At 42.2% G+C, this 27112-nt stretch overlaps 1 protein-coding gene across 1 annotated transcript; it reads right to left on the reverse strand.

The window, feature by feature from the left end:
• Positions 1-270: 270 nt before the first annotated feature.
• LOC127612962 (collagen alpha-1(XVII) chain-like) lies at positions 271-25687 on the reverse strand. Its single transcript, XM_052083827.1, has 51 exons — positions 25532-25687; positions 21891-22236; positions 21736-21783; positions 21599-21652; positions 20931-20978; positions 20521-20826; positions 20205-20321; positions 18681-18788; positions 18491-18577; positions 18282-18335; positions 17678-17848; positions 17471-17551; positions 17342-17386; positions 15890-16018; positions 15549-15812; positions 15417-15455; positions 15312-15338; positions 15200-15226; positions 14971-15033; positions 13933-14028; positions 13804-13857; positions 13264-13317; positions 13049-13111; positions 12656-12775; positions 12520-12567; positions 12390-12425; positions 10950-10985; positions 10761-10868; positions 10520-10621; positions 10334-10414; positions 8611-8661; positions 8482-8544; positions 8343-8402; positions 7852-7878; positions 7719-7763; positions 7281-7310; positions 6712-6831; positions 6497-6619; positions 5539-5634; positions 5322-5447; positions 5141-5185; positions 4945-5064; positions 4720-4857; positions 4480-4641; positions 4236-4382; positions 4001-4150; positions 3686-3835; positions 3443-3592; positions 3273-3353; positions 2286-2321; positions 271-1280 (listed from the first exon to the last, which is right to left on the reverse strand). The coding sequence occupies exons 2-51, from the start codon at positions 22093-22095 to the stop codon at positions 1231-1233; spliced, it is 4641 nt and encodes a 1546-aa protein (XP_051939787.1). The 5' UTR covers positions 22096-22236; positions 25532-25687; the 3' UTR covers positions 271-1230.
• Positions 25688-27112: the final 1425 nt, after the last annotated feature.

The raw sequence follows: 27112 nt of genomic DNA on the forward strand, positions 1-27112 counted from the left end.
AATGATGGCACTCCTGTATTTTAGCAATAAACCAGCATTTATTCACCAGTAAGTCAGTCAGCATTTTCCCATTATTCAGTTATGGCTAAAAATTATCATTCAAATTATCAAAGACAAAAATGCGTCAATTTATTATATGTACATGTTCAGCAGCAACGGCATTCGCCCATGAGTTTACTTAGTTTGTCAAAGAATCGGTCTCCAAATAAAACGTGTCATTATCAGGTGTTAGTGAGTCACCGTCTGCTTAGACTTTGGATTTTTTTGGGGGGGGGGGGGGTCGTTATGCATCCTAAATGCATAAATTGTCTTTGGATTAAAAAAAAAAACAAAAGCTGAGCTCTTTTCATGTTTGTTTGCTTTTTGGTAACTATGCTATGACATTCATATCGAATGAAGTTCAAGGAAAATGTGGGCCTGACTGGTTTAGGCTTTCTTGATTTATCAGCTCATTTCTTGTTATCTTTCTATGAAGCGTTACTGAAGGTATTTAATAGTAAGGCACCAAAATAAAAGTGGAGTGCTGTGCACCTTTTTTACAAGATTACAACTCGGTAGTATTGCTATTCAATAAATCCTGCCACATGCTTATTTTGCTCATTTTGCTGCCGCTGAGCATTTCAGAACAACCTAAAACTGTCATTGTGAAATCAATTCTTGAGTCGGTAAATTCATTTTGTTGTAATGTCAATTTAATTATTCCTACCAAAATAATTCATTTAAAAAAAAAATTGTTCAGTTTTCATTTGGCCTGAATCATGTAGATTTCCCTTTTTTCTGTAAATAAAGTTTCCACTGGAATACAGCTCTGCTTAGTCTTGCTTTGAATGTGTTCCTTGGAAAAAGAACGACAATATAGTTTCACCTACTACTGAATATGTGAAAGTCAATAACCTTACGTAAACCCCAGCTTTGTAAAGTTGGTCCACTAAATGATGTAATCAAAAGCTACATTCAACTGGACATAAGTACAACATTTATACACACTCTGAAAATGATAACAGCAGTTTGTTTCATTGCATCGCTGTGTCTAAATTGTCACATGTAAAGTCACATTAAAAAGCTTTTGGTTTCAAAGTCATATTCGGTACAATTCCTACAGCAAAGCGGATACAGTAATGGAACAAAACAAAAAAAAAGAAAATGGAGCATACATTTGCTGTGGCAAAACAAACAAACGTACCGGTACATGAAAACAATGGTGCACTTTCATCCCCATAGTCATGTGACTCAGACCACAACGTGCCTCTTTGCTCTCCTTGAAATCACTGAGCTGTCGCCTGAAAAAGCAAGACTTCATTTCAGATCAAGTTTGCAGTCGGATGTGAAAATGTCTTCACTTTGAATCAAGAAAGCCAGAAAGATGAGAAAGAGCACATTGATCATCAACGTCCTCTTATACTGCAACTGTGCTGTGTACATTTCACCAAATTAAATGTTTTCAGGGCGGCCCGGTAGTCCAGTGGTTAGCACGTGGGCTTCACAGTGCAGAGGTACCGGGTTCGATTCCAGCTCCGGCCTCCCTGTGTGGAGTTTGCATGTTCTCCCCGGGCCTGCGTGGGTTTTCTCCGGGTGCTCCGGTTTCCTCCCACATTCCAAAAACATGCGTGGCAGGCTGATTGAACACTCTAAATTGTCCCTAGGTGTGAGTGTGAGCGTGGATGGTTGTTCGTCTCTGTGTGCCCTGCGATTGGCTGGATTCAGGGTGTCCCCCGCCTACTGCCCGGAGACGGCTGGGATGGGCTCCAGCACCCCCCGCGACCCTAGTGAGGATCAAGCGGTACGGAAGATGAATGAATGAATGAATGAATAAATGTTTTCATTCCCCTCCGTGAGTCGTCACCTTACCATGGTGGAGGGGGGGTTTGTGTGTCCCCCAATGATCCTAAGAGCTAAGTTGTCTGGGGCTTTATGCCCCTGGCAGGGTCACCCATGGCAAACATTTTCTAGGTGAGGGGCCAGACAAAGCACGGCCCAAAGACCCCTTATGATGAGTAAAGTATATGGACCAAGGTTTCCCTTGCCCGGACGCGGGTCACCGGGGCCCCCCTTTGGAGCCAGGCCTGGAGGTGGGGCTTGTTGGCAAGCGCCTGGTGGCCGGGCCTACACCCATGGGGGCATGCAACCACGGTATATCGACACTTAAATATTGGAGTTGTATGTTGTACAGTATGTATGTAGTATGTAGTATGTATTGGTGTATGAGGTTCACTGAAGTCAAAACTCAGCCATAATAATAGTTGGAAGGATATGACAATTGTATGTCACAAATGCGAATCACTCACCTTTTTCTCCCTTGGGTCCTGGATAACCACGGTCACCTGTACCCATATACAAATCCAGTCATTAGAGGTGACAATTCAGACCGTTAATAGTCATTTGGTGTCCCAACAGGACTTCCAGTGCAGTTCATGCCCCCTCCCCCGCCAACTCATTTTTTGGACCCGAGTCATTGAACCATTTGATTGTGTTCATTTGTCTCTCTGTCTCCATCTCTCGCCACCTTTGTTTTCATTGAACTATTTTTTCCATGGTGTCTCAGATTTGTTCACTGCACTTCATGGGTAGATTGGGAAATTCACTTCTTTCACGACACAACACGAATGAGAGTGGGACTGTTCCATGAATGATTTTTTGTCGTTGTTGTGAGTAGCGACACCACTGTAAATATTACCGGTAGCTACAGTGGCTCTTTCCGTAACACCACTAAACATCCACCAACGTCAGAAAAACCTAATAACTTGGCAACCCGAGTTGTGAATGCTGTACAAAAATGATGAATGAGTTAGTTTAAATCCCCCGTCAGCCCACCACACCTGCATCTTGCTTGTTCAGTTTCCATTCGTTCCTGCCTGATGCTCTGATTTTTCCGAATGCTCCACAAATCTCCTGTTCCATGCTGTGTGGCGCATGCACAATACGCGAAAGACAAACAAAACCCTTCGCTACAATGCTCCCTGCGCACACGCCAACAATGAGCGCACTAATGCCACCTACTGGAGTGGATGTGTAATTGCAATTTATTTTCATATGGCAAAAAGCCCGCAGCATTGCACCCCCACTATTTGAGAAGGACCGCTAGGCCATAATGATTTTCGGGGATGAGGAAGACCCTGAAAAATGGGCAGAGCTGGAGTTTTCCCAGCTGACTTTGGTGCCCAGGCCTGGTCAGCAGTCAATCCCAGAACATATTTAATCTTACTATAAAAACAAAATTCTTCATGGTAACTACGGAGAAAGTGTGCATCATTATTTTGGAATCAAATGTGTACCTCTGTCTCCTTTAGGGCCTGGAAATCCTATTTCCCCTTTTTGTCCTGGTCTCCCCGGTGCTCCGACAATGGCACCGTGTACTGTAGGAGAAACGTGCAAGTGTCAGCTACCGCAAGTTTTGCGCTTGAATATCATTCAGCTTTTGCATTGAAGAAAAGAAATCATTTACCTCTGATGAATTCCACTAAATCGGTGACATTTTCTTGGGAGCCGAACACTCGGCTGTATCCGGGAGCTCCTGGAGGCCCGGGCAGTCCTGGTGGCCCTTGAGCAGTGCGGTCATAGCTGCTCCATCGACTGTCACCAATCAGACCATGTGCTACAAAAACAGTTGATTGCCGTGGAAAATGTCAAAGTTTGGCATCCATTGTTTTCCACATCATTTGCCAATGGTCGGCATGGGATTACTTACATTGGAGGTATTCCACCAGATGTGTGTAATTCCCACTGGAACCAAAGCCTTGACCGTGGCCCGGCGCACCTGGAGGACCAGGTGGGCCTTGGGGTCCTTGGAAGATGTGATTGCTGTAGTCCCTGATGATGTCGTGTAACACACCGTTAGCTGAAAGAGAGAGAAAGTGGTTTTGGTGTATGACTGAGAAATTTCCTTGCGTCCCCAAAACGCACATTATTTGGAAATGTGCGTCCTCGCGCGAAAATTATGCGTCTAGGACGCGGGACGCAGAGGTAACGAGATGGTTGGTTGATCAGTCAACAATCCACTTACATCTTATGTATTCCACCAGATCTGTTGCGTTCCCATGAGTGCCAAGCCAAAGCATGGACCCTGGAGGTCCAGGAGGCCCAGGTGGTCCTCTGACTCCCTGCCCAGCATGGCCATACTGATCTCTCCCAGAGTCATAGAGCAGACCTTGGGCTGTGGATTACATGTCAAGAGCCTTGTTATTTTGCATCAAAATTGGAGGTGGGGTTCATGGGAGGGGGGACATCTGTCGACTCACATTTGAGGTACGCCACCACATCCACAACATTATCTTGAGAACTAAACCATTGGCTGTATCCAGGAGTTCCCGGAGGACCAGGAGGTCCCGGAGGCCCTTGGACAGCACCACCAGATTCCCTCACAACATCCCGGAGCAGGCCCTGGGCTGCATGCGGACGGAGTTGACGAGACCAATAGACGTGAAAATAATTCCATTCCATTGTATCGTACGTGACGTGATGTCGTTCTTGTTTGTCACCTACATTTGATATAATCTGTTACTCGGACAGCCATACTGGAGTAGTCTCCGGTGTCCAGGTTCCAGTTTCTACCACCGGATACGCCTGAATCTCCCTTTTCTCCCGGGGGTCCAGGTGGGCCGGGTGGACCGGGAATGCCAAACATACCTCCTCTTGTCCTGTCACCTTAGGACAGTTCCCAAATTGTATAACATTCTATACAAAGCCATGCTTCACAAAAAAAACAAAAAGGCTTGTACTCACTGCTGACATATTCCCGCCTATCTGCTCTGATCGTCTCGCCGGTGACACCTTCAATGTAGGTAAGTTCGGTGCTGGTACCAGGTGGACCCATAGGTCCAGGGGGACCAGGTGGACCTGGAAGACCTCGGCCGGCAATACCTTTTGGAAGCACAATGTTGGATAACACGTGTCGGTGAAGTATTTATCTAAGTGAGTGATGCTGTTTTTTTGTATTCTCACACTCACTTTGCAAGTATTCACGAACATCTGAGCTCAAGAAGTTTCCACTTCCTGGTGCTCCAGGTGGTCCGGGTGGACCGGGTACACCGGGTGGCCCCTGGGGTCCAACAGCAGTATGATACTCAGCTGATTGGGCATTAAAAATAAATCTTTGTTAGTAGAAAAAAAAAGACCACGTGATGGAATAAATGTTTTGTCTTACATGAGAAGCCATATCCTTGTCCAGATACACCCACCAAGCCCCTTTCTAATGGCAGAAATGAGTCACCGTTCGACAAAAATGATGTTATCACGCAATAACTCTTAAATGTTAAACGAAGGAGGTGTTCTCAAATTCATTTGTGTTTTTTACGTGATGACAGCTGACAAGATTTTGATTGTACCTTTCATCAGACTGAGGGCACGTTCAGCTACCTCCTGCATGCCAAATCTATAGCTTCCATGACCTGGTGCTCCAGGGGGCCCTGGTGGGCCAGGAGGACCAGCAACATACCTTCTCACGTCATCTCCTGCAATGCAACCAAACAATTATACGCATATGTTGCTGTCAAACATGCTTTGAAGGCATTTTTCACAATAGAACCGTTTCGTAAGACCTACGCTGTAAAATGGCGATGAGGTCATCAACAGAAATGGAGCCGCTCTGAAGAGTCAGACCAAGAGAACCGGAGGTCCCACTATTTCCTCTGCCTTGACCTGGATCATTGAATACATATTTGTCCGAACTTAACCCCGGTTCACATGGTCAGTATTGAAATGACCGCAATTAACACACGTGCTGTTGATAATGTCCACCACTTTGTTATCTTTAGTTTAGTTTTTATCTTTATCTTTGTATAAATCAGCATGTATTGTATTGTATTGTATTGTATTTAGTACAAGAGTTATTCATCTTATGCGGAACCGAGTTACAGTACAACGAAGTAAACCTCTGCTATAGTTTCTTCATTTGGTAGGTAGCGTTGCTCACAACAGTGCTTGGCAATGAAGCAGAAGTTCAGAACATTCAGAGAGATATCGTATTTTCACAACCACAAGGCACACTTAAAAGTCTTACATTTTCTCCAAAATGGACGCGGCGCGCCTTATACGCCTTATAATACGGTGCGCCATATGGTTGTGAAAATACCGTATTCTCATTCATTCATCTTCCGAGCCGCTTGATCCTCACGAGGGTCGCGGGGGGTGCTGGAGCCTATCCCAGCTGTCGCCGGGCAGTAGGCGGGGGACACCCTGAATCGGTTGCCAGCCAATCACAGGGCACACAGAAACGAACAACCATTCGCACTCACACTCACAACTAGGGACAATTTAGAGTGTTCAATCAGCCTGCCACGCATGTTTTTGGAATGTGGGAGGAAACCGCAGCACCCGGAGAAAACCCACGCAGGAGAACATGCAAACTCCACACAGGGAGGCCGGAGCTGGAATCGGACCCGGTACCTCTGCACTGTGAAGCCGACGTGCTAACCACTGGGACTACCGGGCCGCCCTACCGTATTCTTTCGCATCAAATATAATAATTCAAGAAATAACAAGACAAGAGTGTTATCCATACTCTGAATGTAGGCAATGACTCGGGTTGCGACATCATCCACCATCTCGGCACCTGAGGCCGCTGAGACCCCTGGAGGTCCCGGAGGCCCCGGAGGACCCGTCAGGTACTGCTTCAAATTCCCACCTATATGTCAAAACAGTTTGATGGGATTAGTCACTAAGCACAATGTAGTAATAGAGACAACGGACCATCGGAAACAAAAAACATGTCCTCACTCTGGATGTACTCTGCAATGTACTGGCCCATTTCACTTGAACCTGACGCAGCACTCCAACCTCTTCCAGGTGGACCTGGCGGTCCAGGAGGTCCGGGTAATCCTCGTCTTGATGTGCCCCCTTGTATAAACAAAGATTTTGCTAGAATGCAGAAAAATGCTCCGAGTATACCGCAGCTGTTCTTCAGCTCAGGTGCAGACGTTTTTAGATGGGTACAAACTCCGACTCCTTATGGGAAGCCTGGCATTGTCCGACACCTTTTGCCACCATCAAACTCCGGGAAAACTTGTTGCCAAGAGCGCCAATCTTAAATTTAACACTTCACAACACAAGTGTGTTACTTTCATATTAATTGCTAGTTTATGGCAAGAATTTCTTCGACATCCCAACTTGTGGGCTGAATTGCCCACATACTAGTAAGACAGTTCAACACACGAGTATAATGTGTAATAATCAACATCATCAATCCTTACATGTGATTTAGTTGATGGCATGGTTAGGAAAGGTTTTGATATGGATATGAACTGTGGTATACTTTGCATATCAATTATGTATTTGAATCATCTTACCGAGAGAGACTCCAGAGAATCCGGAATCACCTGTGAGAAATGCACAAAAGTTGTCGTTTTGATGATCTCTTTGGTGTGCTTTGAAACCTTCATACAGCGTAGCAGCGGTTAGCAAGCTTTTTTTTACCCTGAGTACCTCCTCAAAAAAATAGTCCAATAGTCCCAAAATTCCATTTCTATAACAGTATTTATTTTAAAATTAAATACAACAGAATTGTTGTGAACAAATGGGCTGTTTTTTCGTATACCACAAGAGGGAGCCTGCATAACCACAACTGGTACTCAGAGCTGAGTTCACTGCCAACATACAGCGGCCCGTCTCAAGTTATCGAATCAAAGCATATAAAATGGCCGAACGATGGCTCATATCTTGGAAAAACTTGAAAGTCGATTCACTCATATATCAAGGCACCACTGTACAAACCTGATTGCTATTACCTGGTTCTCCTGGAGTTCCTGGCAAACCTGGCTGACCTGCTTCTCCTGTAACGAGTCATAATGGGATGCAAGCTGTATTATTTGAGCACATTTTAAAAAGTATACTCGTCATGTCGGTCCATCGATTTCATACCTTGGTAACCTCGGAGTCCTCGCTCACCTAATCGTGATGATGAGAAACATGTTACATAGGAATCAAAGTATCCTCCTGTCCTCCTTAAATTAAATAGCCATTCATCCATTGCACATAGAGCTGTCATCCATGAATAGTTCAATGCACAAACTTTGGAAAAAAATTTCAGATGACTCAAAAAGTCATTTTGCCCTCAGCATTACTGCTTGGTTTGGTGTCTAAAATTTTTTTTAAAAAAGGCAACCGGAATGTACCATCACTGTTCCACTGACTTTCCCATTACACAACAGCAATGGCAGGATGGAGCTAGTTTCTGATGTTATCCGCTAATCAGTTGCCAGTGACTTTTCCTTTCCTTATAAGAATTAAATTGAAACAGGAAGAACCCAAAATATGACCATTTAAAAATGATAATGAATTACATCAGAACACAGTTAACTAAACTGCAGTGCATGTTTGGATCATGGCTTAATTTAAAAATATAAATGTACCCTGTGGGCCCTGGGGTCCAGGAGGTCCAGGTGGCCCTGGTGGTCCAGCAAAGAAGGTTCCTAAAAAAAAAAAAAGTGTGTGTGTATGTGTGTGATTATTCTTGTTTTTAAAAAATAACATAAAAAGTTTTCTTCCAACCTGATGAAGGGACAAAGTTGCCAGCCTCTCCTTTTGGCCCTGCGGGTCCAGGTGCTCCAATACCTGTCAAACCGATTCCAGGTCAAGAACGAATCTAAAATAAAAAAAAAAAAGTCCATGTTTCCGTACCTGGCTCTCCAGGCGGACCTCTACGCCCAGGTAGACCTTGTCTTGACTCACCTGCGGTGACAACAAAAAAAGGAATCATCATCAATATATCTTCTACGTCGCTTGCAAACACTCATCGCATCCTGTGAACGTAATCGAGCATCCAAAGTCAGACCATGGTAGTGGAAAATAATGTAAAATGAATTACTTGGTCCCGACCTCATATAATTTTGAAAAAAAATAAATTTCAGTGATGATTTAAGCAAATAAAATCATCACTGTAAAAAGTTTCTATGGTATAGTTTTATTTTACTGTCTTCTGTGCAATGACCAAATAAATTCATTTCAATCAATCAGTCGATCAATCAATAAATCAACCAAACAATTAACACCAAGAAGTAAAAGCTTGACATGCAGAATGGAGAGGGAACAGGAAATTTGGAGTTGTGTCTTCCCTCGGCGGGCCGTTGTGACATTGAAACCACAAAACGATTACATGTACACAACCAATGAATAGCTTACTAGTTTTTAAATCAGTCAAGTCAATTCTAATAGTTTGTTCGATTATTGATCAAGTTAGTGGAAATCGGGTAACAAAATCATTGCAAAATCTCAACGTTATTGATTACACATGACAATTTGACAATTTCAGTACAGATTTTAGCAAGTTGGCACATGCGATTTGCTTTTGCGGGCCACATAAAATGATCTGGCAGGCCAGATCTGGCCCCCAGGCCTTATGTCTGACACCTGTGCTTTAATGGTCATTGATTGAGTTGCTAAGGTTAAACATAAGTCCTGCCCCATGATGGTTTGAACTCCACATTTTGTTTCATTTTTCAAGTTTTTGAAGCATATTTTTCACAAGGGCATCAGATCAGCGAGGTATTGTTAAATCTGTCCGTCTCACAGGTTTAGGGTTGGAATTTCAGCTCGGTGTGTGGAGGTGGGTATGTTCTCGCCATGTTTCCTTTCTGGCTTTTCTTTCCGTATCTCAAAAACATGGCCCTTTAATTGAAGACCCCAAATTGTCCAAAAGTGCAAATGTATATCTGTATTTGTGTTGCGGTTGAATGGCGACCAGTCAAGCGTTTAACACACCAAGGTTATAATAGTTAACCATAACTAACAAAATAATTAAAACTAAAATTAACCCCCCCCCCCCAAAAAACATGTAACAACAGGACCCATAACAACAGAACCCCCACGCCCACCCCCCAAAAAAACCAAAAGAAAAATGTGCTTTTGAAAAAGGATCACTGAAACTAAAATTATATGTACTGTAAATGTCCTTTGTTTTTGTTATTGAGCATTTTTGAGTTCATTTTAAAACATATTTATTTTCCTTGGGTAATTGCACTTAAGTTATTATACAATACTTAGAGACCCTTTTTTTTTCATCTTAGACTCGACAAATATGCCATATAAAAAACGCCAATAAAATTAATACAAAGTTATAAGTCATAAAACATAAACTAAAACAAAGCATTTTCCAAAAAATCTAAACTAATAAATCCACTCCAAAAAAAATAATTATAACTCACCGAAGTTACAAAACAACTCAAAATGAAATGAAAAACAAACTCTGATGAAAAGTCCAAAATGATTATAATCTTGCACCTTGCCAGCTCACACATGATCCGAAAACCAGTCAAATGGATAGATGGAAGGAAAATGGTTTTGCGGAACTCCAAATTGTAACTACACTTATTGAGACACTCGACTTTTGAGGTTCTGGACCTACCAGGAGGACCTTGAAGACCTGGAGCTCCCGGTGGGCCTGGCGGTCCTGGAGGGCCCGTCACCCCAGCCGATGAAGACAGACCTGTTTGTAAAGTCTCGTGAAGCTCAGTTCTACAAATGTAACGTTTTTAATATCGATGAAGGCTTTGGGTGGTACTAGAACCAAGGAAACGGGTGCAGTACTTACTACCAGTTCGTGTTGAACTGACAGTTTCTGAACGTGTGACGCTGATGCCAGCTTCTCCTCTCTCACCTCTATCCCCTTTCTCTCCTCGGTCTCCTTTTAGACCTTAACAATTATATCATAGAACTCTTACAAGAATGACAAGGGTATAACTGCACAGAAATGACTCCATCTTGCCGTTCTCTGTCATCATTTTAAAAACCCCTTAGCATGCTTAAGATTCCAAAGACGTATTGTGTTCTACCAGGGTTTCCAGTTGGACCGATGGGACCAGACAAACCAGGAACTCCAGCAGGACCCGGAGGTCCAGTCGGTCCTGGTGGTCCGGGGATGGCGACCGTGTCTGAGCCAGCTTGAAACCAATTCAGAGACAAACAATATTTACACTTTGAATTGCTTCCTCTTGCTGTTTGCGGCATCATAAAAGTCTTACCTGCAGAAATGACTTGACCAGCTGGACCCATTTCACCTGAAAGAACGATTTTACACGTCTTTATCAAAAGTATGTGTAGAATTATACACCGTCTTTTTCGCACTATAAAGCGCACGTAAAAGCATTCCATTTTCTCAAAAGCCGATAGAAAGAGCCTGTAACTCTCTTTATATTCCCATTGACTTGTTTCCCTGTCGTGTTCCGATACCATCTAGTGGCGATTATTAGCAGGAACCAATTGTAACCTAAAAGGGTACCCGTACTGCCCGATCCGAACTGACAAATGCCAAAACACACTCAAACAGAAAACTACTTTGTGAGCTCTGCACAACCATTATGAAATGAAGATAATACCAAATGCATAGTTAATTACTGGCGGAACAAAGGAAGACGGACATAAGCAAGCCTTTTAAGGATATTTAAGGATATATGCCATTTCTATTTATATATTTCATGTCCGTGGTTGTGACCGGTTCTCGTTGTTACAGCTGCAGAGGTTGTGAAGGCTCTATATAAATAAAACTGTATTGTATTGTATTTCCTTTAGTGTAGCGCCATCTACTGATGCATCGCGCAACCACCGCCACTATTGTCGCTTCTATTCTATGCGCCTTACCATGCGGCGCTCTCTATATACGAAAACTGTTTTCAAATAGGCCATTCATTGAAGGTGCACGTTGTAATCCAAGGAGCCATATATTATTATTATATTATATTATATTATATATTATATTATATATATTGGTATATTATATTATATTATTTTGCTTTATGTTAACTGTTTTGTTAAGCGCTTTGTTACAGCTGCCGCTGTTGTGAAAGTGCTATATAAATCAGCATGTATTGTATTCATTCATTCATTCATCTTCCTAACCGCTTGATCCTCACTAGGGTCGCGGGGGGTGCTGGAGCCTATCCCAGCTGTCTCCGGGCAGTAGGCGGGGGACACCCTGAATCGGTTGACAACCAATCGCAGGGCACACAGAGACGAACAACCATTCGCACTCACACTCACACCTAGGGACAATTTAGAGTGTTCAATCAGCCTGCCATGCATATTTTTGGAATGTGGGAGGAAACCGGAGCACCCGGAGAAAACCCACGCAGGCCCGGGGAGAACATGCAAACTCCACACAGGGAGGCCGGAGCTGGAATCGAACCCGGTACCTCTGCACTGTGAAGCCCACGTGCTAACCACTGGACTACCGGGCCGCATGTATTGTATTGTATTGTATTATATTGCAGATGTGGATATGAGAAAAAGAATGCACAACTTGCATTTATGAAGCCATTCTACCCTACGTTTTGTCGTGTCGCCTCGCTGAAACGTTCACACAATTACAATATGAACATTGTCCGTATTTTTTAATAGAAAGAAAAACACCCCCTCAATCGCACTTTCATGATACGGGAGAGGGAGTGATTGCTTTTGTCTTTTACCTTTTGAACCAGGTTGTCCTGGGATTCCAGGAACACCTGCAGAAATGGATTGTTAGGAATCATTTCAAAAATTATATCCTTTGGAATTGTTCAGAGGCGTTATAGATTCGTATTGGGATAGTTTTCACACCTGGCGGGCCTTGATTTCCTGGAGGACCTGAAAAATGTAAGTATTTTGTATTTGTCAAGGCAATGGAATAAAATTGCAATTGTGGGGCAAAAAGGAACAAGATGCGTTTAGAATAGATTTGACGGTGTGAGCACCTGAAGCCCAGATGATCCCCTCGCAATACTTTTAAAGATAATTTGGGTTTTTATTTTTATTTTTATTTTTTGCTCACCTGCATTTCCCTTGGAGCCCTTTTGTCCCTCTCTTCCAGGTTCACCTTTAAAAACACATCAAGTCAAACAAAAGTCCCTTTTTCTTGAGGCCCAAAAAGTGTCGGTCCGTGTGATCGTTGACATTAGCATAATCTCGGGTATCAAAAGATTTGAGTTCATGAATAAATTGCCATAACTGCCTTCCTTAGCCATACAAACTGAAAAAGGACATTAAAAGGTGTTCTTCATACTTTTAAAAAAACAATCGCTTGAGTAACACAAGTGTCCACGTGCTTGCGGTATATTCAGCTACTGAGGTTCGCAGAGACGTTCCGTACCTGCTGGGCCACGAGGTCCCCTCTCTCCCAAGGCCCCTTTGATTCCTGGCAAGCCCGGTGTTCCTGATGTGTCAGTTCACATCATACAAAGTTGTCTTTAGTTTAATACTACACTTGGCTCATCAAATATTGTTGACAGTAAACACAGATTCAGTCGGTTCATATACGAGTCCCGAAAAGGAATATGAATGCAATATAATGTGCTTGGAGCAAACCTTTTTGTCCTGGATATCCGTTGACACCCTGGGAACCCTTTGAACCAGGAGCACCTGGAGACAAATATTATTCTGATGAATATTCGGTCGAAATCGTATGTTCTATACAACTCAAGTCAAGTCAAGAGTATTTCTCGAGCACTTTCAAACAGCCATCGCTGCACACAAAATGCTGTACATGGAGCGATCCAACATACACAATAAACAGCAAGACGAATCGGTAATAAAGGTGGTAGAAAGCACCAAGCAGTAAAATCAAGAACAAATCTAAGTCATGCAAAAAAAAGAAGACAACTGAACTAAACGCAAAAATCAATCGAGTATGACTCGTAAACTGATCGAAGGCCTTCCTGCCCATCATCGCTGCTTCTGCACATAGTTTCTGTGAAGTCAAAATTATTGCTGAAGAACAAACGATGTGCTTCAACTCGTAATGAAAGTGTTTATTTACATTTCCATTATCGTACATTCCCCCCCCCCATGATTAGTGAGCTAATGTATTACTTGAGGTCAATCACAGATATTTACACTTCCGCTTACCTTTCAGCCCCACTTGTCCAGGAGCCCCAACTGGTCCCGGATCGCCATGAGATCCTGTCCATATGGGTTTCAGTATTAAAGAGCGAACAACAAAACATTAAACAGGATGAAGATTCCGCCCTGTTTTACCTTTCTCTCCTTTCTGTCCAAAACCAGGTAGTCCAGGTACTCCTGAAGGCCCATCCAAACCCTTTGGACCCGGTAATCCCTGAAGACCTGGATCACCTATTCACACACAACATTTTCTATATTTTCTAGGGGAAACCAAATTGCTGTTCCCATCCAAAGTATGAACGGCATGTTGTAATTTTCCTTTCACTCTGTAAACTTAAATACAGTTAAACCGTGTTACAACGTACCAGAGTAATCGCTTCGTGCGCAACAAACTGGAGATAAGTGGATCAACCGAAATAGCAGACACAGAAAGGAACTTTGTCGCCAAAAATGAGATTTATTACAACACAAAGTCCCCGTCTAAACGGACAACAGAAAACGCTGGTCAAAAAGACAACCAGGAAATCATTGTAACGAGGCAACAGAAAACGCAAACTTGCAAAGCAAGAAAGCCTGCCCCCTGCTGTCAAATACGGAACATGACAGCGACGGCAGTTAGCTTCCCATGGTTCGTTGTATGAAGACCTTTTCATTATTTTGTGGCAAAAATCTGGTTGTTATAATGACGTTTACGTCATAAAGGCGTTCATTGTAAGCAAAATCGGCAAAATGGAAAGTGAATAATGTGAAATCGGGAGTTTTTAATGCGTTATAACATTATCGCGGTGAAAACGTCAATGGGGGTGGGTTGAAACAAGGTTCGACGAGAAGGAAAATACATGCGGTGAATTTCTGATGCCAATTATGACTGCTGTCAGGCTGATGAATAAAAAATAACAATCATAATAATAATAATAATTAAATGATGTGAAGGAAAATTGTAAATAGTACTGCGATTTATCCATTTGTGTTCATATTGTATTTAATTGAAAGATGTTTGTTGTTTTTTTTTCTCTGTCTCCTTCCTTCTTTCTACATACATTCTTGCTGCTGGAGGCTGTAAATTTCCCCAGTGTGGGACGAATAAAGGATATCTTATCTTATCTTATCTTATCTTATCTTATCTTATCTTATCTTATCTTATCTTATCTTATCACATATGACCAAAATTACCTGTGCTTCCCTTTGGACCTCTGGGTCCTTCTGTTCCTGGGTTGCCCACCAGTCCAGGAGGACCTGAGAAAGAATAGCGTGTTTACTGCATGCTCACCCGTCATTCTATGAGCGCTCCCTCAGCATGCTGATATTCTAACACGCGCACTAGATGACAAAAGACCGAGAGGGGTGTGACTAATTTATTCTGCGGTTTCATTTTAGGACGGAAGCCGTCTCCAAATCTTACCCGGTAGGCCAGGAAATCCAGCATCACCTACAAGAAATGAGACGTTAATATATGTGGTTCTTTCAAAAACAGTCTTAACCACATAAACGTTTCAGACTGATTGGAGTTTCACCTTGAAGCCCAAGAACCCCCGGATCACCTGCGGATGAAACAACGTGACTGGTGAAGCATACAAAAATCATTTTGCTCATAATTGTTTTCTTGAGTTGACACACACCTTTCATCCCAGGGTCTCCTTTAGCTCCTTTCAACGAGTCTACAAATAGAAGACGTTTAATTCGCATCAGCCCGCAGAGCATCATTACCACTTAGTTGTAGCTGAATATTTTTTTAATGATAATTTTCTGACCTCTAAAGGCATCAGAGCGTAGTTCGCTTCTCACCAGCTGCTGGACAGTTCTCTGCAAGTCCCCCCCTGAACCTCTTGCAGTCCCTAAACCGATTCCATTATCGGAGTGAGTCAGTGTGGAACCAGAATAACTCCTGTCCGTGTATTTGGAATCCAGCGGATCGGCAATGTTGATGCCGGAGAGACGACTAGTCCTCGATGACGCGGTGCCGGTGATGGCTTCTACGGCTTCGACTCGCTTCTTGAGCCGTTTCACTTCCTCACCTGGGAGGCCAGAGTCATAAATGAGACATGACTGGATTGTTTCTCTGATGAAAAATAAGATGCAAATCTTCTCTCACTCAAAGCGATGAGTCCAAAGAGGAGACCGAGAAGAAGGAGGAGACTGAGCAGGAGGCCTAGCAGCCACTTCCACCAACTGCAGCGGCAGCAGCGGCTCAAGCCGAAGCATGAGCCGTCGTTGCACACATCTGATGAGTACAAATTACAAGAAGTCCATTTTGTAAATGATCAATATATCATTACGGATGACTTTACTTCCAAAATCTTTTTTTCCAATCATCTTCCACAACTTTTCCAAACTTAGACTTGCCCTTTTTACAGGTTAATTAGTTTGGGTTCATGTTTGCCAACAACTCGAAGAGTGATAAGCCTCACTGTACTGTGAGTGAAACTCGGTTCATGTAGTTTTGATATGAAGAGACCAGTCCTGATGAGCTAGAAAGTGGTTTTTACTCAGCAGCACCAAGAACGTGTTACAGGCTTCCCCTTGTTTGCTAATCAACAACCGAGCTCCCGCGACACCTTGTGGACGGGTGGCATAACAGCGGGTTAGAATGGCTAAGAAAGTAAATGGGACGTTATACAAAATAATAAACAGATCTACAGTTCACATCAGCAGACAAGCTGTGACCAAATTTGACAACCTGCACCTCCATTTCTTTTTAGAAATATGTTTTCGCTTGTTAGTGAAAAAAGAAAGTTGTGTTTTTACGATTGTCATGAGCCAGTTATCTTCTACGTGGTTGCCAATATACTCTGTTGGATTCACCTGGCGCTTTAAGAGGGGCGGGGCTGCCGCTGACAGGCTAAACGCTAAACAGCTTGGGCTAAAGTGTTGTTAAAACAGTGGTGTCTTTATTTAACTCATTATGCGTAGTTTTCATGTTTGTCCAGCCGTAACTTGATTTTGAACGAAGTACATTGCGTTGCAGCTGGTCTTAATCATGCCGGCGCTCCACTTCCGGTTTGGACCGATGGGAGTTGTAGTTCTTTTGTTTGGGTCGACTTGATATGATGGTGATATATGGTTTCTTACGTTTAAAATAATTTTACATAGTGAGATCACGGTTGATTAAAGTATTTATTAAATGTATTGTTAAAATAAAAGTATTAATGTAAATTCTATACTTATTTATACCGTAATGCAGAAAGAAAGATATATTCTGCATTTGTGTGCTTTAGGTTATTACCTGCTTCTGATACTGCTACTGCAACTACTTTCATTTCATCTACATCTACTTTTGCTGCAAAATGTCCAAATAAATGTATCAAGAAAGTACAGAAAGAGTGATCCTTCCATGCTGGCCGACGATCCCTTTTCAGAGGGCCGTGAAAAACGGAATTAACTGAACAATATCCAATTTGTTTTTCATTTGAAAGGACTCAAAACTAAGGATAATCAGTGGGGTTATCTGTAATGATATAGAAAATTAATTTACACATATACTGTACGTATATGAGATTTTAAACCAAAGTACACTATTAAGTAACAGTGGGACAATTTACTTTACCTGCACAGCCAACCTCATCTTTTGAGCCATATTTCAGGAGTGCAGCTGTGGTAAATAAAACAAATGAATTACCGTCAAGAAAAATAAATACACAGTCTCGATGCCCTGTAGTGCAAAAGCTCGATGTACCTTTAGCATCCCTTTCGTCATTCATTGCGCTCATTGAAAACTTATGTTTCTCTCTCATCAGTGAGTCATCAGAGTAGGTAGCTGTAAGAAAACACACAGTACTCATCATTCTAGATGTTGCTAAAATAATTGTATTTTATATTGGAGTTTGCCATCTACATATTTGTTGTTTTGTACTGCTTGCAGTAAGTAAGTCTCAAGTGGTACCCGCAGACATTGAAGAAGTCGCAGGAGCAGCAGACACGAATTGTTTGCCTGTGTCTTTGGTCATAACAAGTCGCTCTGTTTCCTTCTTGACAGGCGTGTTGTCCTTTTCTATCATCGTAAACTTATAATCTTTGCCCAAAGGTTCATCAATAGAAGGACTGCTGGGGCGCACTGCATAAAAGAAGGATGCAAGTCAAATTTGCAGGACGTATATACACTGTCGTCATTTAACACATTCTTGATGAATGTGAATGTGATGAATGAATGTGTTCAGGGTGTCCCCCGCCGCCTACTGCCCCAAGTCAGCTGGGATAGGCTCCAGCTTGCCCGCGACCCTGTTCAGAATAAGCGGTATTGAAATTGGATGGATGGATGGATGGAAGTAAATGCTGTCTGTCTCATATTAACAATAATTGTGCCCTCCCATGCATTTCATGTGCTCCCATTCAGACTGGGCCCTGGTCATGGTTCTGGTGTCTCCTTTAAGTTTAAGTACTTTTTCACAAAAAGAAATCAAATGGCTAACTTCCCTGGAAAGTAAACTGAGTCAAATTTACAATTTAACACAAACTGCGTATCTAATTGCTATAAGAAATGTTTTTACCTGTGGTTGTTGTGCTGATTGCAGGGCTGGAGACATTTTTCTGTACGCCATAAACTGGAGGGGGGGGGCGGGAATGATTGAATTGTGCGATAAGGGAAGTAGTAAAGATGTCATTTAAAAAAAAACAATGTTTCTCACATCATTAATATACATGTGTTGGTATTACATATGGTAAAATTGTGATAATACATCAGACTCAATTGCTTTACCTATTTCAGTGTTTGTTCCAGCCGGAGAGATGGTGGCAGGAGGGCTGGTGGTACTGATGAGGTTATTCTGAACACCATACACTGGCACTGATGGACCGAAAAAAAAATAACAAAATCAAGCACTTGGTCTTATACTTGAAGTCCTTGGTCTAGGATGCATCATGGCAGAATTTTGAGCAGAAAGACTGACCAGTGCTGCTGACAGATAGTCCACTGTGTACAGGGGGAGAGCTAAAGGCCATATTCTTCTGAACACCTCCTCCGCCTCCTGCTACTCCTCTTCCTCCTCGCCCACCTCCTAGATGTAGCAACATCAAACAACAGATCAGATCCTGTTTAACCCTCGTAGTGCACCGCTTGCGATAAATGTAAAATGATGTCTTTGAATCAAAGGCAAAGGCATTCAGAAAAACACGAGAGAGCTGAAACTTATGGAGGGGTTCTAAAATGGCCTAAATATCATGACGTCACCGGCTGATAATTCTCAGGCATTGCAGCAATAATAAAAAAACGTTTTGATACCTTAATCTTCACAATTTACATATTTTGCACCATAGAGACCCATTATAATTCATATTTTTGAATGCATCGTAAACCTAATGTGTATACATGCATTTCACGCGATTTTTACATCAATCGCTTGGTTTTCGCTTGGACAGACGTAAGCATGCCACATTGTTGGGTTGAGGTCATTCCAATTTTGCAACTTTAGGTGGCGTCAGAGGATCGCAAATGAGTTTGCCTTTTTGCAGGAGGCTTCAAACCAATGCATTTTACATGAACACGTCCGGTCGGGATTCTTAGTAGGGCTTGGTTGGGACCTCCAGACACAATTTTTTTTCCCTTTTGCAAAAAATAAAGAATAAAAAATCCCTAAGAACTAATAAAAACTATATATGTATGGATAGCACAGATGCCTCTGAACATTTTGAGTGTTTGAAAAAAAAAAAGAATGTTTTTATAACACAAAATACATCATTACAAAAATTGTAAAATGCGTAACTTAAGGCCTTTTTAATTTGGAGCACACAAGGGTTAACGTAAAATATCAAAACACGCAAGGGTCATTCATCCGAGGTGCATTATATTATGTCTTAAAAAGTACAGCAATAATTTGTACTGTACGTACTTAATACGCACAGTACATCAGGGATGTCAAACTAATTTTTGTCACGGGCCACTTTAGAATTACGTCTTCCCTCGGAGGGCTGATTAAACCGAATAAATGTTTAATCATCATATCATATTATTACCTGTACACAAACACACACACACACAAAACCCTGATATTATTGTTCAAGTGAGCGTAAACCGGGTCACAAAGTTATTGCAAAATGTCACAGTTATTCATTACAGATGACAATTTGAAATTTTGATACAGATTTCAGCAAGGTTCATGGAATTTGACACATTTGATTTGCTTTCGCGGACCACATAAAATGATGTGGCGGGCCATATCAGGCCCCCGGGTCTTGACTTTGACACCTGTGCTGGACATGGATTGTTTTCTAGACCCAATTAAAAAAAGTATTCTATTAAAAATTAGGCACCAAATACATGCCAGTTAAGGGGTACCCAGTGTGAAGTGAGAATATCAACGTGCAGAGGTGCTTGTTATAAACCAACCGCATATTTATCACATGGGAAGACTCTCAACGTGTTAAGATTCTATTTCAAGAGTGGGATAGCCAGACGGATGTGTTATTTGACTGACCTGAGTGGTAAATGGTAGATGTGGTGGTTAAGTTGTTGGGGTTTGTATTGTAGCTGTAGCTACTGTTAATACTTCCAGGCCAAACACCGCCATAGGGATCCGGAGCTGTGGACAGACCTAACGTGGACATGACAATTCGTAAGCGTAAGAACTCTTGATATTTCTTCTTGAGGTGGGCAATATTTTTTTTTTTATTTAAAAACAATAACAAGATGAAGGAGCAAACAATCTTATTGAGTGTCCTCCCCTGAATCTCAGAAAAAAAAGTCTGACTTCTGAAATGAATGCAACCTTTCTTGGTCACAGAAAACTCAACCTGGTTTTGAGATGTCTGTCCCGATCCTGGTGTCCAGACTGGTGATCTTGGGAATAATCAACGAGTTGTTGGTCGACGGAATAGTGCTGGTGCTCTCAGATACAATCCTAGTGTCCACACTGGACTTCTTGGGGAGGAGGAGTGAGTTGTTAGGAGACTGAATGGTGCTGGTGCTCTCAGACAAGGTTCGAGTTTCTACAGTGGCCTTCTTGGGAATGGGCAAAGAGTTGTTCGGAGACTGAACGGTGCTGGTGCTCTCAGACTGACTTCCTTTCAGCAGACGCTTCACATCATCCAGTTCAGTCCCTGCCAAGTGCATGTCAACAGTTGACGTTCAATCAACAAATACAAAAAGAGCACAAAAGTGACCGATCTGTGGTCATCATCTTCACATGAACCGCGGTACTCACAACTTGCTGAATTAGAAGCGCTCTGAAGCCTGGCTCGAATCTCACTCTCTGAAAGTGAAAACATCCAACATTGTTTGAATGTTATCACCAACTTTCACAGTTTCTTAAAGCCGAGTGTAAAGATATGTTAACTCTGTCAAAGCTCACAGGAGTGACACGCGTGTCACACCTGTTTTGGTTGCCCAAAACTAAAAGCTGAAAATATCCAAGAATTGTCTTTGAACCAGTGGGATTTCTTGCCGACTGCAAGGGAGGCTCAACCACCAGCCCCCAAAAAAGTATTGCATTGCTGTGTCTACATTTCATTGATTTATCATTTTTGGAAACAACTTTTGGGCTTGAAATGATTTTTTTTCCCAATGCATTTTCGCTCTGGCGGAGAGATCGCCTGTAGATTAAATATAGACATTTTTAATATATAGATGTACTGCTCCATCTTCTGTTGAAATCAGTGATCGAGTAGAGTATTGCTTTTTTTTTCAAACTCGCTGATTGCAGATTGGCTCCCAAAATCCTGGCCACGTAAAGCCTACGTTTTACTGGTCTGAGGTCAACCTCATTAGTTGATGGCCACCCTTTTAAATATAAAATCTAAACCATTCAATTTATTTTTCTTTTTTTTTTCTCCACATACTACCATTTTGCTGCTTTCAGAAGCGCATGCGTACCTCGACTCTGAGATCTCCCTCGTGTGGTGGAACTTGACGGCACCTTTAAGGAGCCTAAGATAAAGGAGAAAGATTGGCAGTTGGATTACATTCGGAGCCACCTCAGAGTTTTAATTAAGTGATTCACTGTGACTCACCGTACTCCTTCCTGGAATACTCAGGAGATGAGTCTGTGCCTGAACTCCCTGAAACATGTCCACACATCAAATGTGTCTGTTCATCATCTCTTCTTCAATTAAATAACTGATGGATGAAGCGATAAATCGTGAAGAGAATGCCAAATATGACTAACCGTCAAAAACATCAGCGTTATTTCCTGCCATGGTTACCATGAGCTTCCGATCCTTCAAAATAGGAGATGATGCTGTGTAGGTTTTGGACACCTTTGTAAAGGTGACCGCACCTGGACTCCCTTCTCTCTTCTCTTCAAGGGTCACAAACCCAGACGACGTGCCGGAGGACCCAAATCCGGAGCGTAACCCCGCCACTGAACTCATTGTGGCGTTTGAGGCTACTGGATTCCCTCCGCCCGATGAGACGGCCAACAAAAGGTCCGTTGGGTGGTGATGAATTCGCCTCTGGTGCCTTTGCTGATCCAAACAGAACTGGTTTTGCTGCAGCAGAGTAGGAACAATCACCTAGAGGGAAAAAGAGGATACAATGTTCCATCATGTTCTTAGATTTTGATTCCAACCATTGACAAGACACAGCCCAGGGCTTAGCATGACTGATACTGTAATTATTTGCCAATTTCAAGTTCAAACCGGTTAATAGCCATGTTTTAAAACAACACACTTTTCTTTGTTTTACCATTTTTGTCCGGTGTGCCCGAAACGTGTTGGGCTTGTTCAAAGGATATAAAGTCACCAGAATCATAAGCATAAGTGCAAACACAAATATATCAAAACCCCGATTACTGCCAAGGTTAAGAACTACATTCATTCTGGGCCCTCTGCTGTTCTCGCTGTATCTGTTCCCATTGGGTTCCATCTTAAGGAAACATGGTATTCCCTTCCACTGCTACGCAGATGACTGCCAGATCTATGTCCCACTGAGCAAGAAAGACGCCTTCTCATTTAAGGCCACTCCTATCCTGTCTGGAAGAAATCAAAACCTGGATGGCACAAAATTTCTTGAAATTCAACGAAAAGAAGACAGAGGTGATATTGTTTGGTCCCAGTGGCCCTTGTACATGGGCCCCCTGTCTCCTTATCTGAAATCAACGGTCTCAAACTTGGCCCTTAAACTGGACAGTGACTTCAAACTCGATCGGCAAATTGGTGCCGTTGTTAAATCAAGCTTCTTTCACCTTAGACAGCTGGCCAAAATAAAACCTCTCCTCTCACATGAACACTTTGAGACAGTAATTCATGCCATTGTCGCATCCCGGCTCGATTACTGTAATGCCCTGTACTTTGGAGTCAGCCAGTCCTCCATTAAGCGCCTTCAGCTGGTCCACAATGCCGCTGCTCGCCTCTTGACTGGTACCGGTACTCGTAAGAGGGAGCATGTAACTCCTACTCTGGCATCCCTTCACTGGCTCCCCATTCATTTTAGAGTTATTTTCAAGATCGTCCTCTTTGTTTTCAAATCTCTGAATGATCTCGCGCCACCTTACCTCTCTGAGCTCATCCGCCCCTACACACCTGCCCGGCGTCTCAGGTCTGTGGACCAGTCTTTGTTAGAGGTACCAAGAGCTAAACTGAGGCTCAGAGGGGATCGAGCCTTTTCTGTTGCGGGTCCCTCTCTCTGGAATGACCTCCCACTGAACATTCGGCAAGCCTCCTCGCTGCCCATCTTCAAAGCCCTCCTCAAAACTCACTTGTATTCTTTGGCGTTCGACTCAGCATGATTTGTCCTTGATTTTACGGCTTGGTGCTTTCCACCGCCTTTATTACCGATTCGTCTTACTGTTTATTGTGTATGTTAAATCGCTCCATGTACAGCACTTTGTATGCAGCGATGGCTGTTTGAAAGTGCTCTAGAAATACTGTTGACTTGACTTGACTTGACTTTGCTGCTGTGACTTGGGAATGTCTCCATTGCGAGACGAATAAAGGTTTTCGTAAAAAATAAATAAAGCTGTATTGTATTGTATTACCTTTAGTGTAGCTTCACCTAGAGGATGCATAATGCAACCACAGCCAGGGCTCCACATAAATAAAGCTGCATTGTATTGTATTCACTTTAGTGTAGCGCCATCTAGTGGGGACATAATGAAACCGCAGCCACTATTTTGGCTTCTATTCTATGCGCCTTATAAGTGCGGCGCACCCTATATCGGAAAACCACTTTAAAATAGGCCATTCATTGAAGGTGTGCCTTATACTCTGAAGCGCCTTACCGTGTGGAAAATACGGTAATTATAATTCTTATAATTAGAATTCTGGTCTAACGTTTGTTCCTAAAATCCTGATCACAAGGTATCTGCTACGAAAGTCCATAAAGTTACACATAGACATGATTTTAGAAAAGCCTCTCCCCATACGTTACATTGTTTTGGTCTGGGAATTATTCAGTTCACTCCTGTTGTCGTGTGAGCTAAGAGAAACACTGTGATCATATTTCACAAGCATCCCTCCAACTCTTTTAGACCTCTTGTCCACCATTCAATGACATGAGGCACATTGGAAGACAAATAGGCATGCACAGTTGCATCTCACTTTCCCTGGTTGAAAATCAGATGAGTGAACCATTACACGCTACCGGGTGGACAAAATATCATTCGCAGTAGTAAGGAAAAACGGTTAATTCATATTTGAAACATAGCATCATATAAATGTAAAAACATCACTGAATAATACCATTAGTTGAGGGAAATGCTTAACTCTTTGACTTTTTGAATCATTCCCAGACTGATGTCACGATACTTCTTCTGCATATGTGACTCCAGGCAAAGGTTTTTCAGAAGGGAACACGCTCCTCATTAAAAGTGTTCACCACAAGCTGGAAAAGGGTGCGGCTTTTTGTTCACTTCAGAAAAGTGCTTCAGTTCCAACGTGGTCCAACACTATTTGGTAACGAGTGTTGAAACTTGTCTGATGTTTTAAGTTTCCGTATGTTAGAAGAATCTATGAGCTAAATTGTATCGTGTTTAAAGTTTCATTTAATCCGCGCACATCTAAACGCCCGTCGTTCGCTCTCAGAGGTCCGCTTCCGCCGATATTGAAGACAATTTTCCTGCGTGCCGAGTCGTTTCTTTGACTTTGTCCGAGAAAATCTCTGACACCGTATGACCAAGAAACGTGACGATGCAATACACTATGTTGTTTCATCCGGTTTTAATTTTTTTCCAAAAGTGCTGATGCTGAAGTTAATGCCATATGCATAAGAGGCTTTGCATGCACATATATCCAACAAGAACAAAATTATTTTTCCTTCATATTCTGGTGTTTTATATCTTCATTTGTGCTACAGTGAATATCTCACAGTAAAAGTCCAAACTTGCCGGACTAGACACGCACCACATGGAACGGACACAATGAAATACGGTTATTGTTGCTGCGCCATAATTTAAATATGCCAAAAATTGCATCTTTTCAACATCTGTACACATGGGCATGTTTGTCCTTTTGATTACAATTTTTTTTTTCCACTAAACAGTCCACAGTCAAGTCACTCACATGCATAAATCCCCGCGACCCAGAAAATATCTAAATATAAGCAATGGGTCAAAGAGATTGCTTACATTTTGAACTTAAGTTGCAATTCTTAATATATATATATATATATATATATATATATATATATATATATATATATATATATATATATATATATATATATATTTTTTTTTTCCAACCTCAGAAACAACAGACGTGCAGACAATAAAGTGCATTCACATGTATCTACATGTATCAGAATGAATCTTAAGCAATCCTAATGGCTTGCAGGCAAAAACAAATAAATACATAAAAGTAACTCCAGTCTTACCACTCAGATAATTTTTTTCCAACAAATGATATTTCCTTTCAGGTATTAAGTGCAGGTGCTAAAGAATATGCTGTGCTCTTCCTTGCAAATGTCTGGTGATTTTATGTATAAGTTGTGTGACTCATAACTTCAGCTGACAAGTTGGAACAAAGGTAGGCAGAGGGGGCGGTTATTTCACTCGCACAGGAAAAATAGCCCCGGGCCCAAATACTGAGAGCAAAATGCTAGTTTTAAGCATGTGAAAGTGAGTAAACATTGTTGTTCTGTGATGATATGACTGAGATTTAAAAACAAATTTAGATGAAGATTCAATCAAGGCAAATATGTTGTTTTTAAGTGCAAAGGTGGGGAAAATACGCAAAGGGGAAGAGGTGTGTGGAATCAACAAAAATGTGCTTTGCTGGTGTGAATTGTAAAGACCGTTTGATTAAACTTTCACCACTGTACGTGCACGTTTAAATTTCTAAATGATGTGAAGGAAAATTGTAAATAGTACTGCGATTTATCCATTTGTATTTAATTGAAAGATGTTTGTTGTTTTTTTTTTTCTCTTTCTCCTTTCTACATACATTCTTGCTGCTGGAGGCTGTAAATTTCCCCAGTGTGGGACGAATAAAGGATATCTTATCTTATCTTATCTTATTACATCATAGACAGCGACATCATTACAACAAACTGAGGCGCAGATCACTTTCCAAAAGTGGATTTTGCAGCGTGTCCAAATGTTACACTTTGTGAAACTTTACAACATTGGAGGATTTGGTTTGTTTATTTGGGCCACCTAATGGTAGTGAGGCGTGACACAGCGCCACCTAACAAAGACGACTGCGCTTCTTGTTTACATTTTCCCAAATCGGGATCAGTGCTTTAAACAAAGTACAACAGACGCGTCACCCATCGTTGCCAGAACATGTCATCTCTAAACCATTACGTTCATTCAAATTCTCCCAAGTAAATAACGTGTGAGTCAATATAGATCCGTACTCCGATATGCATAGAGTTGAGAAACGTATGATCCATCACTGCTGTCTGAAGGTAGTTAAGACCATCACAAATGAATTCTTAATCCTAAACACTCGATCCAGGGATTTAAGACTTCTCAGCATTGTTTTTCAACGGGTAGCTGATTTTTTTTTCCCCGTTTCTTTCTGTGACCTCACCTCCGCCCCAGAAGTACTTAAGAAAAATTGTGGCCACCTCTTTAATTTAAATTGCCCATCCCTGAATTAGAAGGTGGCACCATGAATTTGACTCCAAAAGCTTATTAAAATGTGACAGATCGGTTTGATTTATTGCCAAGCTGTGTTCTCATACGCTGATTACATGTATTTTTTTTGGGGGGGGGGGGGGGGGGCTCCCATCTGTGTCCCACAAAAGCTTTTCCTCTTCGTGATATCATCGACTCACCTTCTATGAGGAATTAATCTGCGGCGGGGCCGGCTCATCGGTGGGTGGGGCCCTTTGCTTGGCTGTGGGGGTGGCAGCAGTGTGGCACCTGTGTCCTGTGCTTTGATGGGGGCTGGCACAGGTGTTGTCCTGCCTGCCGTGCCCTTCCTCATTGTGCCTGCACAGCAATTCCAG

This window comes from Hippocampus zosterae, chromosome 13 (genome assembly GCF_025434085.1).
Source record: "Hippocampus zosterae strain Florida chromosome 13, ASM2543408v3, whole genome shotgun sequence".
Lineage (NCBI taxonomy): Eukaryota > Metazoa > Chordata > Actinopteri > Syngnathiformes > Syngnathidae > Hippocampus > Hippocampus zosterae.

Bases quoted from the DNA above. Each gene is read 5' to 3' on its own strand.
- LOC127612962 (XM_052083827.1), bottom strand. From the start codon at position 22,095: ATGAGTTCAGTGGCGGGGTTACGCTCCGGATTTGGGTCCTCCGGCACG. The intron at 17,849-18,281 runs GTAAAAACATTT...TCTTTTATGCAG, and splicing joins AATCAGCACAACAACCACAG to TGCGCCCCAGCAGTCCTTCT. The intron at 5,186-5,321 runs GTACAATCAAAA...TTCTGCCATTAG, and splicing joins TGCCCTCAGTCTGATGAAAG to AAAGGGGCTTGGTGGGTGTA.